The following is a 22,257-nucleotide window of genomic DNA, read 5'->3' on the forward strand; positions in this document are numbered from 1 at the left end:
CATCTTTCTGAGTTTCAGTTAAGTTGGGACTGTGAGAAGTCAGTGAGGTCACATAAATGACATGGCTTGGAAAAGTAGGAAGAGCTTTTTCAATGTGAACTCCTGCTAAGAAGACTGCTTTCAAAGGCAAAGATGTTAGCGCATGATCCCTTCCTAGGCTTTCTGAAAATAGTGACACCATATGGTATGGATGGTTCACCATTGCTTATCACAAGGCAATGAGAAGAAATGCAGACTTGATGCAGTTTTACTAGCACTCTTCCTTTTAATAAGTACTTTTTTCTGGATGTTGTCTTCCTAAGATGGTATGAACCAGAGGAAGTATAGTGTTGACTCTTGGAGAGCACTCCAAATGAAGGCTGGAACTCTGCTCCAGTCCATTTCCCTTCATCTCCCTGTGCTGTTGGAAAGCCGAACTCTCATCCCTACAGGCATCAAGCACCTCCCCTGGGTGTCTGAGTTTCGTCTCCTGTGCTCTCACCTGTGCCAGCAGCCCCAGGGAGAATAGAGTCTGACTTCTGGAGTCACTGCATTTGGTAATCAGAGAAGACACAGTCTGAGGACTCTATCTCCACAGGGTTTTGTTTCTTTCTTTTTTTTTTTTTTTTTTTGGTCTCAACTTGGGTTCTTATTTGTAAAACCTGCTAGCTCATTGGCACTCAGTCTAGCTCATTGGCACTCAGTCTTCACCCTGCACAAATTAACCAAAATTCCTTCAGTCCATCTTTTTCAACCATTGACTGTCTTTCTTCCACACTTTAACCTATAAACTATGAACACTAATAGAAATGGTTTTGTGTGGAAATTTCTTTGCATAGTGGCTTTTGTCATATCTGTTAAGAGCCAATGTTTGTTGAGCTTCTGCTTCAAACAAAGCAATAGTTGGGGCTCTAGAATGTACAGCTTTGTGGAACATGCAGTCTCTATCTCTGAGGCTCTTACCTTATCTCTTGAGAAATTCAACATGGATACAAGAAAATCGAATTTAAAATATAGGTCAATATGTGGTGAATTCCAAAGGGACGGTACAAGTGGTAGTTTCTACAAGGATGTGAAAATTTGGAAACCCATGAGTCAGATCCAGCCCACAGATTTTTCTTTTTAAAAAAATGAGTTCTCACATCATCTCTCTTTATCTTGAAAAAATCAATAGATTTGGCAAACTGGACTAACACCAGAGCACCGCACTAGCAGAACAGTTGCCACCTTTTAGGCAGGGTAGGACTTGCCAGGTCTCATAGCCCCTACGATCCCACAGTGTCCTCATCTGTACCTTGCCCACTACCCTCATTCACCTTATCCACCGGACTCCTGTGGACATTATAAGTTCAAGAACATGCTGTTGTGGCTCAGAAGACTGAGAACTCATTTTGGGCTGGATAAGATCTCATGGACATATGGAACTTCTCAAGGCTACTTAAGTCTAGGTAGGATTTTGGTAGACAGGAGAGGGCTTTTTAAACAAGGTATGATCAGAGGCATTAAAAATAAGTATACATCCAGGAGGCAGCAAACAAACCAGCAGGCTGAGCAGAGGGTCTGCGCAGAGAAGCAGTGGGAGTAAAGAGTGGGAATGCAGACTATGTATGAAGAATTTAGATGACAGACTGAACTGACTATGCTACCACTGAAGATCTCCTGAATGTTTTCAAGCTTGAGAATACCTTGAGGGAAATGATGTTTTAGAAAGATGCATAGGCTAATACATATGAAGGGTTAGAAAAGAAAAGAGAGGAGAGGCAGCAACATCACTTCAGAGGCTGATACAGAAATCCAGATTTGAGGACTAAAGGTCTATGCCTGGCTGAAAGCATCAGCATTGAAGGGTAAATGGCAGGGAGCAACTGTGAGGGAAGGGCTGCCAGAGTCTATAACTGATGGACATGCAAGGTTGAGGGAAAGGGAGGAATCACTTAAGAATGCATTGACCAGGCCTGTGGGAGAAGGAGATGTGCTGGAAGCATGACTTCAGGAAAGACTGTATCATCCTTTCCCCAGGTGTGCAAAGAATCTGCTGGAGGGCCCTTCCTCCCCAGTCCCTTCAGGAAAGATTCTCATCCAGCCTTTCTTTCTCAGGAAAAAGATGTGACTCCAGATAAAAATCTACTGCCCAAAGTGCAAGATGCTGCCCTGTGGCTGGAGACCTTGTCAGACTCCAAACCTGCCAAATCTTCCCCCTCCACCACCTCCTCCATTGCTGACTTCTTCCTTGCCCTAACCATCTGCAACTCTGTCATGGTCTCCACAACCACAGAGCCCAGGCAGAGGGTAAGGATCACTGAGGGTGGGTGGTGGGATGGATGGGAGGAGAGCTAGGGCAAGGGGTAAAGCCCCGAACAGAGAGATAAGACACTTGAGCCCTAGTCACGGCATCACCATTCTATCACTGTGAGACTTTCTTATTTTGTCTGGGCCTCAGTTTCCTCATTTTTTAAATAAAATGGAAGAAGTTATATATGAGCTTTCTATGTAGCTTTCAAATTCTGTATCTGTCTGTCTATAGGGTAGATATCAAGAGTTAATATTTACTAAGCACTTGTTATGTGTCAGGCTCCATGCTAAACACATCACCTGCATTACCATTTAATCACAACCCCAAAACCCTAGGATTTATGTCCTTGGATTTCACAAGTGAAGACACAGTGGCTCAGAGAGTTTGAACAACTTAACAAAGGATATATGGTTAATACACAGCAGAACCATCTGTACAACTCCATAATAATATCATGTTATACTGGTCTCTGCTTTTATGTGAGGGCAAAATAATAATAATAATAATTAACACCATGGGTGAAGTTCTGCCAATTTAGAAATAATGCAGCTGGATAGCCATTTATAGAAGTTTATACTCTGAATCATTTTTCAGTACTAAAGATAGATTGATCTTCAATTATCTACAAACTCTCACCCAAGCTTCCTTATGAGTGACTGATGAGAATAATTGAGTGTTATAAGTGGTGGCTATGAAATCAGGAAAAAGAAGGTTCACCCAGGTACAAAACCAGAGCCTCCCATTATTATACCTTGATCCCAAACCACTCTGAACAGTCATTCCAGCCACTGAAAACTCACCAAGCTATCAAAAATTTTTAGGGAGGTTTGGGAAGTAGGAAATGTTATCTGAGAAATTAACTCTATTTTCAAGAAAGGAAGAAGTACAATTTGGGAAGAACAGCATCCAACTTCAATTTTCAAATTAATGGGGATACGTAAGCTGGCAGGTAGCTCAGGAGTTCAATCTCTGGAGCCAGGCAGCCCCAGATTTGAGTGCAGCTCTATTACCTACACACTGGGGGTCATGGCCAATTTATTTAACCTCTTTGTGCCTTGGTTTCCTCATCCAGAAGTTGGGATAACTTAGCATCCCCTAGAGTTGCTAGGGAGGGTGAGATGAGATGCTGAATGCAAGGATAAAGCAAACAAACCATGGTAAGGACCCAGATAATGTGAACCCTTAATATGGGTCTGGCTTTTGTCTCCTTTCTTTCCTTTGTCCATGACCAGAGCAGGATGGTAAAATTGAGCATTACCAATCCCTAGAATGTCAGGGCTGGAAAGAACTATCTAGCCTAATTCCTTCATGCTATAGGTAAGTGAGCTGAGGCTCACAGAAGAGAGAAGACTTGTCCATCATCACTGAAACCCCTTTATTACAAAATGACCTTCATATTCTTCCATAAAACAGCTTGATATTTTTTCCAACACTGAGAGTTAATGTTCCACTTCCCTTCTTTGACCACAAGGTCACCATGCCACCTTCGACCAAGGCTCTGGGGACGTCCCTGGAGAAGATTCAGCAGCTCTTCCACAGATTGAAGCTTTTGAACCTCAGCCAGTCATTCTCGTCTACTGCGCCCTCTGACACTGACCTAGGGGAGAGTCTGGGGGACAATATGCCTACCACAGACTCAGAAGAGAGAGATGATGCATCTGTGTACAGTGGAGGCTACTCCACCGACGGTGGCTACAGGAATAGCACATGGGACCAGGGCAACATCCAGGGGTCTGGATTGGATGCTTCCTTGGAGGAGGTGCTGGAGGCCCCAGCTCTAGGCCTCGCAAGCCCTGAACTCTATTATGAGGCTGAGAGCCCTGATGAGGCAGCCCTGGTGCATGCTGCCCATGCCTACAGCTTCACACTGATGTCCCGGACACCTGAGCAGGTGACCGTGCGCTTGCCCCAGGGCACCTGCCTTACCTTCGATGTCCTCTGCACCCTGGGCTTTGACTCTGTCAGGAAAAGAATGTCCGTGGTTGTGAGGCACCCACTGACGGGTGAGATCATCATCTACACCAAGGGCGCAGACTCGGTTATCATGGACCTGCTGGAAGACCCGGCGTGTGGTGAGTCCCACCTCACCAGGGCTCTAGGAAGAGGGTTCCTTGGTTTAAGAGGCAGCACAGAACAGTAATAAGGAGCTTGAGTTATAGTGTCACCTAGTCCAGCAGATCCTAATATGAACAGAGGCAACAGATGCTTTCCTCAAAGCAGGTTCTTTTTTTTTTTAATTTTCTTTAAAGATTTTATTTATTTATTTATTTGAGAGAGCGAGAATGAGAAAGAGAGAGAGCACATGAGAGGGGGAAGGGTCAGAGGGAGAAGCAGACTCCCCGCTGAGCAGGGAACCCGATGCGGGACTCGATCCCGGGACTCCAGGATCATGACCTGAGCCGAAGGCAGTCGCTTAACCGACTGAGCCACCCAGGCGCCCCCTCAAAGCAGGTTCTTTAAATCATGCTGCATTCTGCATCTCCTTGCCCTGGAGGATTACAGTGCTCATGAGCTTATTAAAGACTTAGGACAGTCTTACACTGGAGAAACCTCTTTAACTTTATCCCAATTTCTGGTTTTTCAAACTCAGTTAAACACAGATTATCCATATACAATTTTTTTTCTGCTGTGACACCCATTAACATACCCTAGAACGTACTGCGGTCCTAACTCTTAGTTTTGGAGAGAAGCCAGCTAAACCCAGAAAGGGAAGTGACTTAAGAGAGGTACACAGCTAACCAGTGGTAAATCCTAGGCCCAGGTATTGTGAATCCCAGTTCAGAGCTTTTTCCAAGCCACCAGAATTCTGTACCAGGCTCAGTTTTCTCTGGGAAGCCTCAGGTGTGCCTCTTTATCATCCTTTTCCCCAGCCTCCCCCAAATGGATTTTCAAAAACTTGAGCCAAGCCAGAAAAATGTTCCAAAGTCCCTACATATCAGTGTCCAATTTTGGAGCAGCATGAATTAGTGTGCAGCCATTTCCTGATTGCTAACAAGAAGAAGTTATGGGGCTATGATTCTCCCAGGATAGTAGATTCCAGCCAAGCTTTAGAATTGCCCAGGCAGCCCTGTGCCTCCTGTATTATCAGCTGTGGATCAAAGCCAAGAGGTTCATGGGGATTGATGAGTGTTTAGAATGGGAAGAGAACTAATTCGGTCTCCTCATCCCCAGACTCTGGCAGACAAGTGAGTTCAGTGTTTCTGAGTCAAGGGAACCACGGCACTCTATCCCTGGGCAACAGCCATCAAAGCTCCCCTGGAGATGTTTTGGTTTTGTTTCTTGTTTTGTTTTGTTCCTCACCTGATTCCAAAATGGATTAGAGATGCTTCCAATAAAAGACGCATACACAATATTACTATAAGAATTGAGAATCAAAGCTTTGAAAAGGAGAGAAGAAAATAACCCTAGGTGTAATATATTTACAGTGTTTGAACATTCAATTTGACCCTGAGGTTCCTGGTAGGCTGAGCAAAAAAGCAACTCCAAGGCACACAAGTAGAAGGCAAAAGGGACTCATCTCAGGGAGGTAATGTCTTTGAAAATAAAATATTGTAGATAGTGCTCAATGAGACAATAGTGCTCAATAAGCACAAAGAGTGTGCTTAATGCACCAGGGAAAAAGTAGTATCTGAAAAATGAGATAATCTTTAAAAGGATTTTTATATTGCATAGAAACAGCCTTGGAATAGCATCATGGGAAAAATCAGAGATTTGTTGGACATCCTTATATTTATTTTACTGTAAGGAATTGTATGTTTAGTTTTGCATTATATGAAGGGAATAGATGAGGTGCACAAAACCTGCTTACTACCTAGGGCCTCTAAAGATTGCAGTCCAGCCCTGGTAAAGAAGGATTTGGAAGGCTTTTCCCAGCTCAGCTTTACACAGTGCCACATCTGATCAGTGATATCTGTGACATCTTAAGTAAAGGAGGTAGGGATGGCATCAATCCTGCCCCATACCCACCAACCCAGGCTGAAAAATTCTTTTTATCTGATAGATAAAAGTACTGGGTTTTCAGGAGGAAAAGATAAAAGAAAACACATCAGACTTCATAAAGGGAACTTTGAGCAACAGGATGAAATATTTTTTCATGCTAGATTTATAGGAAATGCAAAAAATACTTTTTCTAGGGCCAATTTCCTATTATAGAAAGAAAGCCTAACTCAAAAAACCCAATGTGATGAAGAACTTAGCAATGAGATTCAGATCTATGGCTATCCATGGTTGGTATAAAGACTGAAGCAGATGACAGAGGGGATCATGGATGGTATGTCTAAGACTTAGCAAACAGTTGATCACCCAGGGCTAAACTAGCTACATGGAAAACACCTGAGGTAACAACAAAGATTCAGACTTCTGTCCCCTGATTCAGCAGGGCTTCAACTGGACCTGGGAACCTCTATTATTTGTGTAAGTTCCCAGGTGATTCTGATGCAAACACATATTTGGGAACAATACCTAAGACAACCCACCATCCCTAAATAGGACTTTTCTCAGCCAAGCTTTTGATGATCAGATATAGAAAGCAGAGAATTTAATGATTCCTGGAGTTATCATGGGACATCATGGGACATCATGACAACGAAGAGAGATCTTCCATATTTCTGGGGTGGGCTATAAGGGGATTCTTCCTCACTCTTACAGAGTGTTAGAAACAAGGATCCCCAAGCATTTGTACATGACCTCATGGGAAACAATAACTATTTGACAGTAACTGACACGGATGTGGAAAAGAAGATGAGGAAAATCCGAGCCAGGACCCAGAAGCATCTAGACTTGTATGCAAGAGATGGCCTTCGAACACTGTGCATCGCTAAGAAGGTAAAAATAAATTCCTTCTTTAGTAGCTATAAGGCCTCAACCCTGAATCCGTCTTTTCTATTTCTTTTTAGAAGACCATTAATATTGGTTGTTTTAATATTTTCAAAATTAGCCATTCTGACTCACCACAAAGACCCAGGATTTTGATAATTATGCTGCAACAGAACTCTGAATGGCAAGGTTCCATATCAGTGTGGCTTTGTTGTTTCCTGTTTTTCACTATATATACATATAATTGGTAACCCATAACTCATAAAATAATTTTTAAAGTCATAATTTTACCTTCAAAGTAGCCTTTTTAAATTTTGCATTATTTGCCTAGATTTGAAATTTGGGAGATACTATGTGATCACATAAAAATCTAGATTTCTGGTTTCTTTTAAAAACTGAGAGGATCTGATGAACAGGTCTCCATTCTTGAACAGCAGCTAATAGCTAGAGCCTTGTAGTAGCTGATCACTTTGATGAAGGGTATATTCTCCTATGTTCTGCAACTGGTCACAGGCCCTACCTTCCCCATTGCCTTGCCCTTGGCCCAGCTATAGTCATGTAATTACCCACCTCTCACCCTACAGACCTTTGACTTTGCAGACCCTGAAAGGGAGGCAGGCAAAGAGATATGAATCCCAGAGTAGGGGTATCTAATAAGGCACCTAAAATCAGATAGGGGAGCTATGGTGACATGCATTTCTAGATGACTAAAAGTGGTTTCTTCTCTATAAATCCCCAGAGCTCTTCATCTCTTTTATGATGCTTAGTGCAACAAAATTTAAGAACACCCACTTTAAATTCAGACCTACCTGGGTACAAGTCCCAATCTCACCATTTACCTGTTTTGTGACCTTGGGAAAGTTTCTTCACCTTCTCTGAGTTTGGGATTTTCTTATCTGTAAAATGGCACTAATTCTCCCTACCTCATAGAGTTATCATGGAGATTGAATAAAGTAACACATATGCAGTACCTGAGACAGTGACCAGTGCTTACTATCCATAGATTGTGAGTATATCCTTACCACCTTCTATTTTCCATTGAAATTATTTGTGCCTATTTTGCCTCCTCTAATAAGATTATGAATTCCTCAAGAGCAAAGGCCTACCTGTGTCCCCTTGGTTTTCCCCATAGTGCCATGTGCAGAAGGAAAAGCAAGGAATATTTGATTGTTGGACAAAAGAATCATTTATTGCTATAAGAGACATTTATTGCTATAAGGATGCCAACAGAGGGGTCTAAATGTGCTATGGACTCCAAGGGAGGAAGATATGCCCTCCAGTCAGATTATTCCAGCTATTGGATACATCCAATAGCTGGTGGAATAGTCTACCAGGCTATACAAGATCTGACCGCTGCCTACCTTCCCAGGCTCATTGCTGCCTCTTCTCTATCTGGTTCTCCATCCTTTAGCCAACTGGTGTATTCAAGTGAACAGAAAGAAAGCTGAGTTCATTGCTGTTTCATGGCCTTTGCATTTGTCCCTCTCCATGACTGACCCCTTCCCATCATTGGATCTCAACTTGCATGTCACTTTGTCTAAGAGAACTGAAGATCCAAATGAAATAACCCCACAGCTTCCCCCCCATCTAGTCACACTCCATCATGTCACCTTCTTTGTTTTCTGTAAAGAACCTCTTAAAATTATCTGTCCTTTTAAATAATTTACTTGGATTAATGTCTCTCACCCTCCACTAGCACATAAGCCCAGCCATGAAGGGATCTTGTCCATCTTGATCACTGTTATACTCCAGTGCCTAGAGCACAGCAGGGGCTCAATGGTGATAATGGAACATGAGGATCAATATTTCATTGATTCTTGCATTCACAAAAAATCATTGAGGAGAAATAATTGTGTAGGGTATTGTAATTCCTACATCTAATTGTATAGGGAAGCTCAAACAAGCCAATAGGATGCCCAGCATATAAAAATGGGGTGGGATTCACCCTACATTGGGAAAGAGCCTCTTCCTGTCCTGCAGGTTATAACCGAAGACGACTTCCGGCGATGGGTCAGTTTCCGGTGTGAGGCAGAGGCATCCCTCGACAACCGAGATGACCTTCTGATGGAGACCGCACAGCATCTAGAGAATCAACTCACTTTACTCGGTAGCTAAAAATAAGTCATCACTAAATTAAAAAAAAATAAAATAAAAAGGAATGCTACAAGCTGTAGAGGGAATTCTTGGCCCTGACTCTGACACTGCTGCAGATGTGTCTCAATTAATAGCCTTCCCTGGAGTGCCCTTCCAGGTATTTGTCACAAATGGTGGGGATATCCAATCCAGACTCCACAAGCCACTTTCTGAGGACGCCCAGGAGCATTCCCACACTTACTGCCAGATGAAGCCTGGGAGCTTGGTTACTTCTCCATTTATGCAAATGTTTATTGAGCACCTACTATGTGCCAAGTAGCATGCTAGCCATTGGGACAAGGGAACAAGAGCCATAGGCCCTATCCTCTCAGAGCTCAATCTAGCAAGGAAATTGGATGATTTAACAAGGAATTTCAACCAAATGTGATGAGGGCTGGGCTGGAAGATTTATCTGGTGGTATAGGAGCAAAAGTAGAAGTTGCCAACCTAGACTGGGGCCAAGAAGAGTGCTGGAAGGCAGGAACTGAGCAGAGCAGAGGAGCTGGTCAGGCAAAGGAAAGAGTTTTCAGGCGGAGGAAGGGGCCTGAAAGAAGAGCTAGATGTGAGACAGCCTGGACAGGCTAGAAACCCCAAGGTCTGCCGTGGCTGGACCACAGAGTATGGGAGAGAAAGTTCAGTGTGACCCAGGTTATGAAGGACACATAAATCATATGCTAATGGTTTAGAGAGAAGGGAGTAAAAGCAGCGACAGACTCATGCTTTACAAAAAACTGCTGCTGTATGGGAGTTTGATTGATACACTGAGGTAAAGATGAGAAGCAGGGAGACCAGCTAAGAGATAGTCTTATGTTTCTGTGGGAGGTAAAGCATTACCCAGGGGAAAGGAGGAGGCTTTGTTTATCGGGGTTAATCACCTCAGAGCTGGGAGAAAGATCTGGAAAAGACAACATCTGATGCATGCATGTGCTGACCACATGGTTAAAGCCTTCTTTCATCTTGGGCAGCAATGCCGAGCTGGGGATGAGGGCCAAATCCTGGTCTTGTGCTGTGTGCTCAGGGACCCATCCCCTCACCTCCCTGAGCCCTAGCTTCTCCTCCATATAAATCAGACTGCTCCAAGCTCTCAGAGAGGCAGGGGTGCAAGGGGAAAGAACCAAGATTGCTCTAAGACAGTGATGCCTTTACATATTAAAGGTAGCAGCAAGATTTGGCAGGAAGGGTGGCAAACAGGGGGAGACCTGATCCCCACCTCCTTCAGCCTTTTCTTTTCCTGTGTTTTGACTCCAGGGCCTTTGCCTGCTGCCTCCCAAAGCCTCTCTGAAAGCTGGCCATGAGAACTTATTTTAACAGGAGCCAGAAGGTAGCCAGGTCAGACAGCTCTATCCACACACAAGACTACAGAATGTTATCCCATTAGGGCACCTGACTCCCTCCTCACCCCCCTGAGGTTGCTTTTGTTTCAGCGAGCCCTTTGGTCTCAGTAAGAAGTACTCCTCAGCTGGTTCTGCATGAAAGAGAACATGCTTGTCAGGATCTGTTGGCTTTCCTTTCCGGGAAAGACTTTCACAACCTTTCTGTTTCATTTTTTCTTTCACACAAATAAATGTGTTTTTCCTCAACTCTGCTTCCCTGTAATATAAATCAGCTTCAGAATCTCACCTTCCAGGTTAACCCTTGGAGGGAAAGACAAGGACTGAACCATCATTTTTCATGGGGTTGTTTGAGCATTTGGACCTGCAATACAAAAGAGGCACATTTTGGGATAGAGTCATTATTTTTGTTCCCTCAAGGTGGCTTGGGGAGGAGAGGATTGGGGCTGGGAAGAGATTTCATCTTACCACCAAGAATCTGCCATGCCACTAAAGCTGCAATGCATTCACACTAGGTCCCACACTATGAAATGATCTTTTCAATATGCATCCAGTGTAACTGCTTTGCCAGCCTATTGTCACTAGGGATTATTGAAAGAAATGAAATGCCTTGCTCCTGCCCAGAGTAAAATGGGTAGCCATTAGTCTGTGGTCTGAAGTGAATCTCAACTTAAATGCAGATTAATTTATGTTTAATCACTTAGCAACTATTGGATATTTGGGCATATATTCATCAAGGTTGGTGCAAAGCTTGAGATCATTCAAAAATTATGGAGTCTGCATATTTATTTCTAAGAATATTATCAAAAACCTGAGTCCCTATTCTGCCATGAGCTGTTACAGAGCAAAGTCTCTCCACTTCTCTCCATTTCCTTGCTGCTAGACCCACCCAGGCTACTCCTCCACACCCCTCCTCAGCCTCTAATCTCATCCTGCTTCCCCCAATCTCCAGTCCTTCTCTAGAATGATCTTCTTAAAACTCAAAACTGATCCTGTCACTCTCCTTAACTTCCCTTAATAGCTTTCTTATCTACCAAATAATTCTGAAATCCTGTAATGCCCTCACAAGGCTCTGCATGATCCAGCAGCCTTACCTCCCTTCCTGGCCCAATCTTTCACCACCCTCTGCCTCCCTTTCTGTGCCTTCTTCTACTCTGACCTCTGGGTCTTCATACATGCTCATCCCTCTACCTGGAATTCTCTTCCTTTACCACTTCTTGGCCTTATCGTCCAGGTCTGAGCTCAAATGGCACTTCCTAACAAGATTGTCCCTGATTTTCTAGATGAAGTTCAGGTCTCCTAGTATATGTTCACCTGGCACCCTGGGCTTTTCTTCTCCTATAGTTCAGTTATAAATCCTTTTTCAACAAGCTTTTGAACTGCAAGAGGGTAGAGACAGGCTCCTTTTCACTGCTATATCCTGGGTGCTTAGGACAGCCTAGAACATGGGAGATAGTTAATAATCACTATCTGGCTTGATGGGGCTTTAGAGATCTTAAGCAGTTTTTCACTCTAATTATAAGCTCTGGTGTCTTTGATCACTCCAGGAGCCACTGGGATTGAAGATCGGCTACAAGAAGGGGTTCCAGATACAATCGCCGCTCTGCGGGAGGCTGGGATCCAGCTCTGGGTCTTGACTGGAGATAAGCAGGAGACAGCAGTCAATATCGCCTATTCCTGCAGATTGTTAGATCAGACTGACACTGTTTACTCCATTAATACAGAAAGTCAGGTGAGGCCAAAGTAGGGACCAGATGTCCAAGTGCAAAACAGCCCCTAGGCCAACAAGAGATAGACTGATGGGTGGGATTTGGGTACGCAGGGAAGCACCTCTACCCCTGGAATATCACTGAACCTTGGAGCTCAGAGGTCCCCAGAAGTCATCCACCTTATCCCCATGCATCATTGACCAGTTTGATTATATTACATTTAAGTAGTACATGTTAGAAAGTTTTGATCTTCCAAATTCCATCCTTGGCCCAATCTCCGCATTTTACAAATGAGGAAACTAAAGACCCTTGAGACTAAGTCACTTGCCCAGGGTCACCCTGGTAGTTTCTAACAGAACTAAATCTATAACACTGTCCTCCTGCCAGGCCAGTGCATCTGCATTATACCACATTATTTTTTCACAGAACCCCAGTTGTTAGTTTCTTATACTTTGGATTAACTCTCCCATTGACAAAGCCCCATTTAAGTTAATTAAAATGATTCTGAGTTTAAAATTTCAGCTCCAATTTATATGTCAAATTGGTTTGCCACAGAATAAAACCTGAAGGGAATTATTCATGAGACCAGTATGTTTTGATGGGATGAGAGAGAGAGAAAGAGAAAGGGAGAAGCAGAGTCCTAAAACTGCAGTTTTCAACCCCCAGTAGGTTGTGGGTGGCAGGGGATGGGGTTTGGAGAGAGGACTGTGTAAAGTCTGAGGAAGAGTATTCAAAGTTATAATACAATTTTATATTTAGGAGAAAAAAATCTATTTTCATAATGCAAACTGAAGAAAGTGAAGTTCCAACATCTTGGCTGATGAATATGGGAAGTAGGCATTGAGATGTATGCTCCCACCAAAAGGAAACAAGCAGGAAAAGCACCGTATTGGAGGGTGGTGGGAGGAGGTCCCTGGGAGACCTAGGCGTACCATGGGGAAAAGGATGGAGAAGAGGGAAGAAGACAGGAAAGAACAGCACAGAAAAAGGAGGCAGGGAAGATGCTGGAACCTCACTCTTTCAGTTTTGCTTAAGACTGATTGGACCCAGAATAGAAGTTTAGGAGGTTTAAATCTGGTTTTTATTCCATAAAGAATCCACATACACATATTTTTTTTAAAAAGTAGTGTATACTATGAATAGTGCCTGAGGCCCTTTATAAGAATTGGAAAAATCACTTTCTTGTCCAGGGCACAGATTATGTTATGATTAGATTAAACCCCAGTGAATTTTCAAAATGAAAATAATCTTGGGAAATCTTTGGCATTAATATTATGCTTAGGAAAGAAAGTAATTTGCTGCTTGCTTGAGTTCTTGATCGCTGTAATAACGTTGATATCTGCCTGCCCCGCTTGCAATGGAAATTCTATTTGCAATGATTATTTCACTCCAGGTGATTCCAGAAGGAGGACATGGGAAAACTTCTGAGTCAGTCAGCCCAAGAGGGATAGAGTGGGCTTTTGTGGTTTCTGTTAAATGCAATGCATTTCTCTAGGAAGCTGAAGATGTTTAGCAATTAATTAGCCAACGTTCCTAAGGAACAGTGGGTCACATTTCATGTTTTGTTCAGTCACTTTTGACTCATTTAAAGCTGTCTGGGACCTTCTCAGATGGTATTTGAAAGTTAGGTCCTGTCCACACCCTGAGCCCACTAAACCTCTAAGATTAGTCTTTCTCACCCCCTTACCAGGGAAAAAGTGGTGGCTTCATGGGTATTTTAAGCCAGAAACTGGGGAAATCCATTCCAAATCTCAGATTTACTTAAACCCCAGTTTAATGTAATTATGTATTCAGTGAATATTTCCTCCAAGGGTTTTAATCTGCCTAACTCATTATAGATTAATATAGGCCTACTGTTTCTTTGTTATGTACCTTAAAGCTATAAGCAGGTCTCTAGACCTCAGAGTTCACATCCATAAAAGGAGAGAATTACTAACCCATCACTGAAAGGGCTGGTCTGTCAAGGAATTTAGAAGAGACTAAAGTATTAGATAGAAACTAATAACAGTAATGATTATTGTCGTTATTAGTAACATATATTGAAAACTTAATATGGTCCAGGTACCATACCTCCCTAAACTTCACCCTCCTTATATGTAAAATAGGGATTAGAAAGATTTCAGATGCTATTGGGAGGATTAAATAAGATCACAGAAAAACAATACTTAATAACACAATATTTGTGTTAGTTAAGAAAGTACTCCAAAAGACGAACCATTAGAAACGATGGACTCTGAAAAACAAACTGAGGGTTCTAGAGGGGAGGGGGGTGGGGGGATGGGTTAGCCTGGTGACGGGTATTAAAGAGGGCACATTCTGCGTGGAGCACTGGGTGTTATGCACAAACAATCAATCATGGAACACTACATCAAAAACTAATGATGTAATGTATGGTGATTAACATAACAATAAAAAATTATTTAAAAAAAGACTTTAAAAAAGAAAGTACTCCAAAATTTAACGACTGCAAACAACCAACATTTATTATCCCACAGTTTCTGTGGGTTAGGAGTCCAGGGGCAGCTTAGCTGGGTACCTCTGGTTCAAGGTCTTTCTGGAGGCTGCAGTGAAGCTGTCAGTCACGGCTGTGGGCTCATCTGAAGGTTCAACAGGTGGGTTGTTTGGGCATGGAGAGAAGGCCTTCTTCCAAGCTCACAGATATGATTGCTGGAAAACTTCAATTCCTCACTACATGGGCCTCTCCATAGAGCAGCTTCCTTACAACATGGCAGCTGCTTTCCCCCACAGCAAGCCATCTAAGAGAGAGGAAAAAGAGTGCCAAATTGGAACTCATAGTCTTTGTATAAGCTAATCTGGGAAGTGACATCCCATCACTTTTGCAAAATTCTCTACATTAGAAAGGAATGTCTAGATGTGGCTCACACTCAAGGGAAATGATTACACACGGGCATGCATCCCAAGAGAGCAGGGATCATTGAGAACCATCTTAAAGGCTCCCTACCACAATACCTGGCATATGCTAAAGGTTAAATGAATGGTAACTATTGTGGTTATTATATCACACTTTTAAATAAGTAAATTCAGAGATTTTATTTTGAAACTTATATCTCCAATGACTTCCTGCAGCCATATGTTGGAGAAATTTATATAATTTGTGCAGGCCCCAACTCCCAGCAAGGACTGTCTTGATCTCTTTCCCAGATAAGTGCCTCAGGCATAACCACCCACTCCTGGAACTACTTCCTGTCACCCCTCTAGGTTCTGGGCATACCCTATTGCTTGCAACACTCAATTTAGCATCCTCTAAGGGAAGACTCAGGAATGATTAACTGCAGTTATACTCACTCCAGAATGATTCCAAATATTCTCAGAAGCTTCTAGATCAATGGTCCCCAAACCTATCATATCGGAATAATCTTCACAATTTTTGCCTAAAACCACATATTACCTGTACAGTTTTTTTATTTAATCATTTCATTTAAATTGACTGACTTTAAACACTTAAATTTATTTTTAGAATTTTTTAGCACTACAGTAAATGAAAATCATATTTGCCATGGGTAAAAGAACACAGCTAAATAAAGATCATGTGGACAAAATCAGAGAGGGAGATAAAGCATAAGAGACTCTTAATCACAGGAAACTGAGGGTTGCTGGAGGGGAGGAAGGTGGAGGGATGGGATAACTGGGTGATGGGCATTAAGGAGGGCACTTGATGTAATGAGCGCTGGGTATTATATGAGACTGATGAATCACTGACCTCTACCTCTGAAACTAATAATATATGTTAATTAATTGAATTTAAATTTTTTTAAGTTTATAAAAACAAAAATGTGAACAAAACAATGCTATTAAAATTGATAATACAGTTGACTGCCACAACTTTTCTCTATCTTTATTTGAAAGTAATGTTGCAAAATCTAAAGAGGTACTAAGGATATATTTAGAACCAAAATGTGACTTTATTTCTGATATAATTAAAAGAGGAAAATTGATAAGAGCAAATAAGTTCTTCACTATGTTTCAAGGTAAACATCAGAAAAAATCAGTAGGAAGTTTCTTTACATCAGTAAGATGTTCACATTCATAGTCAGTTTTAACCAATATGACCAACACATTCATACCAACAGATAAACATACAATGTATTTTTTCAATTAAAAGCCATAATTTGAGTAGTAATGATCTGCCTCCACTATAAGTTGGATGAGTTAGGGCAAGTTACTAATGATTTCACTGTTTCAATTTCCTCATCACTCAGTTTCCTCAGGAGAACTAAAAGGACTTGTGAGAAATAGAAAGCACTATACCATCATCACATATTTTCATTATTGACCATCACATTCTATTATTTATTAGCTTACACCATCCTTGAATCAGTCCCCATCTTGCTGAGCTACTTCCACTCCCATTCCCTAGCCGTCTCTATTTTGCCATTAATTTGCTTTAAATTAATATATCTTTCATGCCTTTTTAAATACTGCAGAGAAATGAGAGAAATCAGAGAATGATTCCTGGGTAATCTCTATGGTGGTAGAGTTTCCTAACTATTTTACTAAAGGATAAAGTGAGATCTTTAACCTACATTTCCAGTGTTACTTACTAATACCATATTTATTATTCTAACTCTATAGGAAACTTGTGAATCCATCCTCAACTGTGCACTGGAAGAAGTAAAGCAATTTCATGGACCACAGAAGCCAGACCGCAAGCTCTCTGGATTCTGTCTACCTTCTGAGACACTACCCCCCACCTCAAGAGCTGCAATTCCAGAAGTTGGATTGGTCATCGATGGGAAGACATTGAATGCCATTTTCCAGGGAAAACTGGAGATGAAATTTTTGGAGTTGACTCAGTATTGCCGGTCTGTCCTGTGCTGTCGTTCCACCCCGCTCCAGAAGAGTATGATAGTCAAGCTGGTGCGAGACAAGTTGAGCGTCATGACCCTTTCCATAGGTACTCATCATGATGAGATGTGGGTGCAGCTTGTGAGGCTGATCTGACAAGAGACCTGGACCAGAGGTGGGAGGTCATGTATCAAAGTCGAGATACCCAGGCTGAGGATCACTGTCTTAGACTGAGAGAGTTCAAAGTGACAGCAAAAACGTGGCAGCCAGGAGATGAAGCAGAGGCTAAGTGGGAAAGTGGGAGAGTGAATCAAAGTTCTCAGGATTAGCAGGTCACTCAGAAAAATTAAGACTTGAATGGAGGTTAAATCCAGAAGGAGCCTCAAATTCAGAACATTCACATAACTCAGTAATATACACTCAGGCCAATTCAGTTCTGGGATACAGACCATTCCCCTTTTGATACTTAACACCTGGCATAATAATATAAAGCTCAGGTGTTTGTGGATTTGATATTCTGCTGAGTGTTGATGGCTGGTGGGGAGATTGTAGAAGTTGAGCCTATCCCATATGTTCGTTCCTAAATACAAGGCCCAGCATAGAGCATATGCTCAACAAATGCTGACCTGTCAGTTGTTGAAAAAATTCCTCATAGGAGACTAAACTTTAACCGTGGTTAAGGCAGAGAAATAAAAACTGTACCTACATCAAACCCTCCAGGAACAAGCAAACCTGGTTTATAAGAATCTTCACGATCTGGTCTCCACTAACCCTAAGGCCACATCCTTCACCACAGCTACTGTCCATTCCCCCAACCTCTGGCACTCTGTGCTCTAACCAAATGGAATGGCTTACCATTCTCCATGACGCTTTTCCTATCTCTCTCATTCCCAGGCCTTTGCACAAGCTATTTCCTCTGTAAAACACCCTTTGTTCCAATCCCACCTAACCTTCCTTCACTGTGGGAACTCCTGTAGCACACAGCCCTCAGAGCTGCAGAGGCCTGGTATGCTTTCTGTGATGGCCTACTCAGGAGACCATGAGTTCCTTGAATAGAGGGACCATATCAGTCTTACCATTTTGTCTATGCTCTGCACATACCAAGCACATAGTAAATATTGCATTCATTTAGAGGTATTCCTACAGATGGTTCCAGGTTCTATCCTTCCTACACAGACACGGAAAGAGATTTTCCTTCCTGGCATTTCAAATTAAGAAGCCTATTTACACATTGTTTTTTCTCCCAGTCTTCAGGTAAAAGCAATTCAAACCAAAAAAAAAAAAAAAAAAAAAGAGGGACTGGGCAAAAAGAATGCAGGGAGCAGAGCTTTAGCAACTGCATCCTAATTTTATTCCCTGAATTGTCCTCTTCAAAACTTTAGACACACACAAGACAACAGCCCAGGACTGACTCCCTGAGGTAAGAAATTGGCTCCACTGCCATAGAAGCAGAAACAAAACCAGCAGGGTGAACAATGGCATGATTCCACACCTCTACTTCCATTGTTTTGCTAACAGAAGAGGTTAAAGGGTGGATTTGTTCTCCATAGGGAAGATAAAAATAATGTACTGCTACACTATCATAAAAAAAATCATTACAAGAATAATGGCTACTTACAGTGACAAAATTTTAAGATTAATTTCATTGCCAAATAACTAAGGGAAGAAAATTCTCTCCCCCAATTCCATATTCTGTTATCTAATATATATTTTTTTAATTTTATTTTGTTATGTTAATCACCATACATTGCATCATTAGCTTTTGATGTAGTGTTCCATGATTCATTGTTTGCATATAACACCCTGTGCTCCATTCAGTATGTGCCCTCCTTAATACCCATCACTAGGCCCCCATGCCCCTCCCCTCTAGAACCCTCAGTTTGTTTCTCAGAGTCCATAGTCTCTCATGGTTCGTCTCCCCCTCCTATTCCTCCCCTTTATTTTTCCCTTCCTACTACCTTCTTTTTTTTTTTTTTTTAACATATAATGTATTATTTGTTTCAGAGGTACAGGTCTGTGATTCAACAGTCTTACACAATTCACAGCGCTCACCATAGCACATACCCTCCCCAATGTCCATCACCCAGCCACCCCATGCCTCCCACCCCCCACCACTCCAGCAACCCTCAGTTTGTTTCCTGAGATTAAGAATTCTTTGTATCAGTGAGATCATATGATACATGTCTTTCTCTGATTGACTTATTTCGCTTAGCATAATACCTTCTAGTTCAATTGCATTCTATTATGAGAACCTACTGGAAAAAGAGGTGGGGCCAGGAGGAGAATGAAGGCAATGCAGTCCACAAACCATGGCCACCAGGCTGAATCCAGCCCACCACATGTTTTTGCAGGGATATAAGAATGATTTTTATGTTTTTAACTATAAAACATGTAAAAGAATATTTGCCTCTCAACAAAAACAGTTCAATTTTGCTTCTTGGCCCACAAAGCCTAAAATATTTATTATCTGGCCCCTTACAGAAAAAGTTTGCTAATCTCTAGTCTGAAAGATAAAGCTTTGGGAAAAGCCAGGTTTGTAAGGAAAGCCTCAGTATATAGAGCTGTGCTGTCCAAAATGGTTGCCACCTTGCTATATATAGGTACTGACATTTAAAATTAAATAGAATTTCACCAGCCGCATTCCAGTAGTCACCTGGGGCTAGTGGTTTCCATATTAGACAGTAAAGATATAGGATATTTCCAACATCACAGAAAACCTATATGACAGTGCTGGAGGCTGTGTATTTCCATGCACTAACCTCCAATTTCCTGAAACACCTTAGTTCATTAAATGGGAACTCAGTGTGACTAAATGTTCCTCAACCAAAAAAAAAAAAAAAAAAATCAGTCAATACCATTTTCTTATATTCAGAAACAAAATTGAACACCATCCCTGTCCTTGGACACCATTGACAATCTGATGATTTAGCTGTCCAGACATTCCAATGGTCTTAATATGATAAACATTTTAGCTTATACTCAGTTAGGAAAGGTAGCAAACATCTTCGTGCCAATGCTCCTGGGCCCCTTCCCTAGCTGGTTTACCCTTGCAGAATCTCTATGTTGCTCAAATTCTCCATTTGTAACATTTGTGAAGGTCTTTTTTTGTAAACTGTAAAGCACTGCCCCAGCTTCACTCACTGTTGTATTCCCAATATCTAATATTGTGCCTAGAAAAAACACAATAAACATTTGTCAAATAATAAATAGAGCTTCTTATCAAAGAAGAAAAGACCTCTATCAGGCCAAATACTGTAGCAATGACTTTTCCTATAGGACTATTCAGAACAATGTTAAAACTATTCAGTTATGTACAAATGGGGACACTTTAGAGCCATTCATGTAACACCCTTTTCATTGTCATGCAGCAGTTAGACCAGGAAGACAACTCATGATCTCTCTCTTTTCAGGTGATGGAGCAAATGACGTAAGCATGATTCAAGCTGCTGACATTGGAATTGGGATATCTGGACAGGAAGGCATGCAGGTATTTTTCCCCTCAATTCTTCTCATTTCTTCCCTCTCCTTGATCCTTATTGGAGAGTTATGGAATTCCCCCACAGTGTTGGAGGAACTTCTCCCCAAGACCTTTGCAGAATTATCATCTGAGAGTCACAGAGCTTCCATGCCTATACATAATCTCCATCACTATATCCCTGCTGCCCAGTCCCTCTGATACAGAGGAAAATTGAAGGATGCTTAGCCTTTTTTTTGGGGGGGGGGGGATGCAAAAAGGTGGTTTTATTAAAGCATGGGGAAAAGACCCGTGGGCAGAAAGAGCTGCACCAGGGTCATGGGGAGTGGCCCATTATATACTTTCAAGTTGGGAGGGGGCTACAGATAGCGTAAAGTCTCTAAGGAATTTTGGAAGCAAGGTTTCCAGGACCTTGAGGGGGCTTAGCTTTTTTATAGACAGCCAGCAATACCTGTATTCTAAAGCCAAAGAGTACCCAACCATTTAGGAAGGGCTAAGTTTTCCACTGACTCCATTCTTCCTCTCTGTAACCTCTACCCACATCCAAGAGTGCAGTGCCCTCCATGAGCAGTGACAAATATAAGGACATTTGAAAACATTTTTCAATTGCCATTTTAGACTTGATGGCTAGATTGACATATAAATTATAAGGTACACTTTATTTTTTTGCATTATTTTTTATTTTATTATGTTAGGTTAATCACCATACATTGCATCATTAGTTTTTGATGTAGTGTTCCATGATTCATTGTTTGCATATAACACCCAGTGCTGGATTCAATACGTACCCTCCTTAATACCCATCACCAGGCTAACCCATCCCCCCATGCCCCTCCCCTCTAGAACCCTCAGTTTGTTTTTCAGAGTCCATAGGCTCTCATAGTTCGTCTCCCCCTCCGATTCCCCCCCCCTTCATTTTTCCCTGCCTAGTATCTTCTTTTTTTTAACATATACTACATTATTTGTTTCAGAGGTACAGGTCTGTGATTCAACAGTCTTACACAATTCACACTGCTCACCATAGCACATACACTCCCCAGTGTCTATCACCCAGCCACCCCATGCCTCCCACCCCCCACCACTCCAGCAACCCTCAGTTTGTTTTCTGAGATTAAGAATTCCTATCAGTGAGATCATATGATACATGTCTTTCGCTGATTGACTTACTTCGCTCAGCATAATACCCTCCAGTTCCATCCACATCATTGCAAATGGCAAGTTCATTCCTTTTGATGGCTGCATAATATTCCATTGCATATATATACCACTTCTTCTTTATCCGTTCATCTGTTGATGGACATCTTGGCTCTTTCCATAGTTTGGCTATTGTGGACATTGCTGCTATAAACATCGGGGTGCACGTACCCCTTCAGATCACTACATTTCTATCTTTGTGGTAAATACCCAGTAGTGCAATTGCTGGATCATATGGTAGCTCTATTTTCAACTGTTTGAGGAAACTCCATACTGTTTTCCAGAGTGGCTGCACCAGCTTGCAATCCCACCAACAGTGTAGGAGGGTTCCCCTTTCTCCACATCCCCGCCAACATCTGTCATTTCCCTGACTTCTTAATTTTAGCCATTCTGACTGGTGTGAGGTGATATCTCATTGAGGTTTTGATTTGGATTTCCCTGATGCCCAGCAATGTTGAGCACTTTTTCATGTGTATGTTGGCCATTTGGATGTCTTCTTTGGAAAAATGTCTGTTCATGTCT

General features: G+C 41.9%; 1 protein-coding gene across 4 annotated transcripts in view; it reads left to right on the top strand.

Annotated features, from left to right (window-relative positions):
* The window catches only part of ATP10B (ATPase phospholipid transporting 10B (putative)), a 275,419-nt gene that overhangs the window by 222,381 nt on the left and 30,781 nt on the right, over positions 1–22,257 (top strand). For all 4 annotated transcript variants that reach the window (XM_025867091.2, XM_073890325.1, XM_073890323.1 and 1 more), the window contains 7 exons: positions 2,077–2,268; positions 3,744–4,344; positions 6,987–7,096; positions 9,068–9,194; positions 12,099–12,283; positions 16,854–17,175; positions 20,477–20,553. In XM_025867091.2, the coding sequence (XP_025722876.2) occupies positions 2,077–2,268; positions 3,744–4,344; positions 6,987–7,096; positions 9,068–9,194; positions 12,099–12,283; positions 16,854–17,175; positions 20,477–20,553 (1,614 nt within the window). The remainder of the gene's footprint in view (positions 1–2,076; positions 2,269–3,743; positions 4,345–6,986; positions 7,097–9,067; positions 9,195–12,098; positions 12,284–16,853; positions 17,176–20,476; positions 20,554–22,257) is intronic.

This window comes from Callorhinus ursinus, unplaced genomic scaffold (assembly GCF_003265705.2).
Source record: "Callorhinus ursinus isolate GAN/ISIS: 27379988/994484 unplaced genomic scaffold, GSC_fseal_2.0 scaffold3, whole genome shotgun sequence".
Classification (NCBI taxonomy): Eukaryota; Metazoa; Chordata; class Mammalia; order Carnivora; family Otariidae; genus Callorhinus; species Callorhinus ursinus.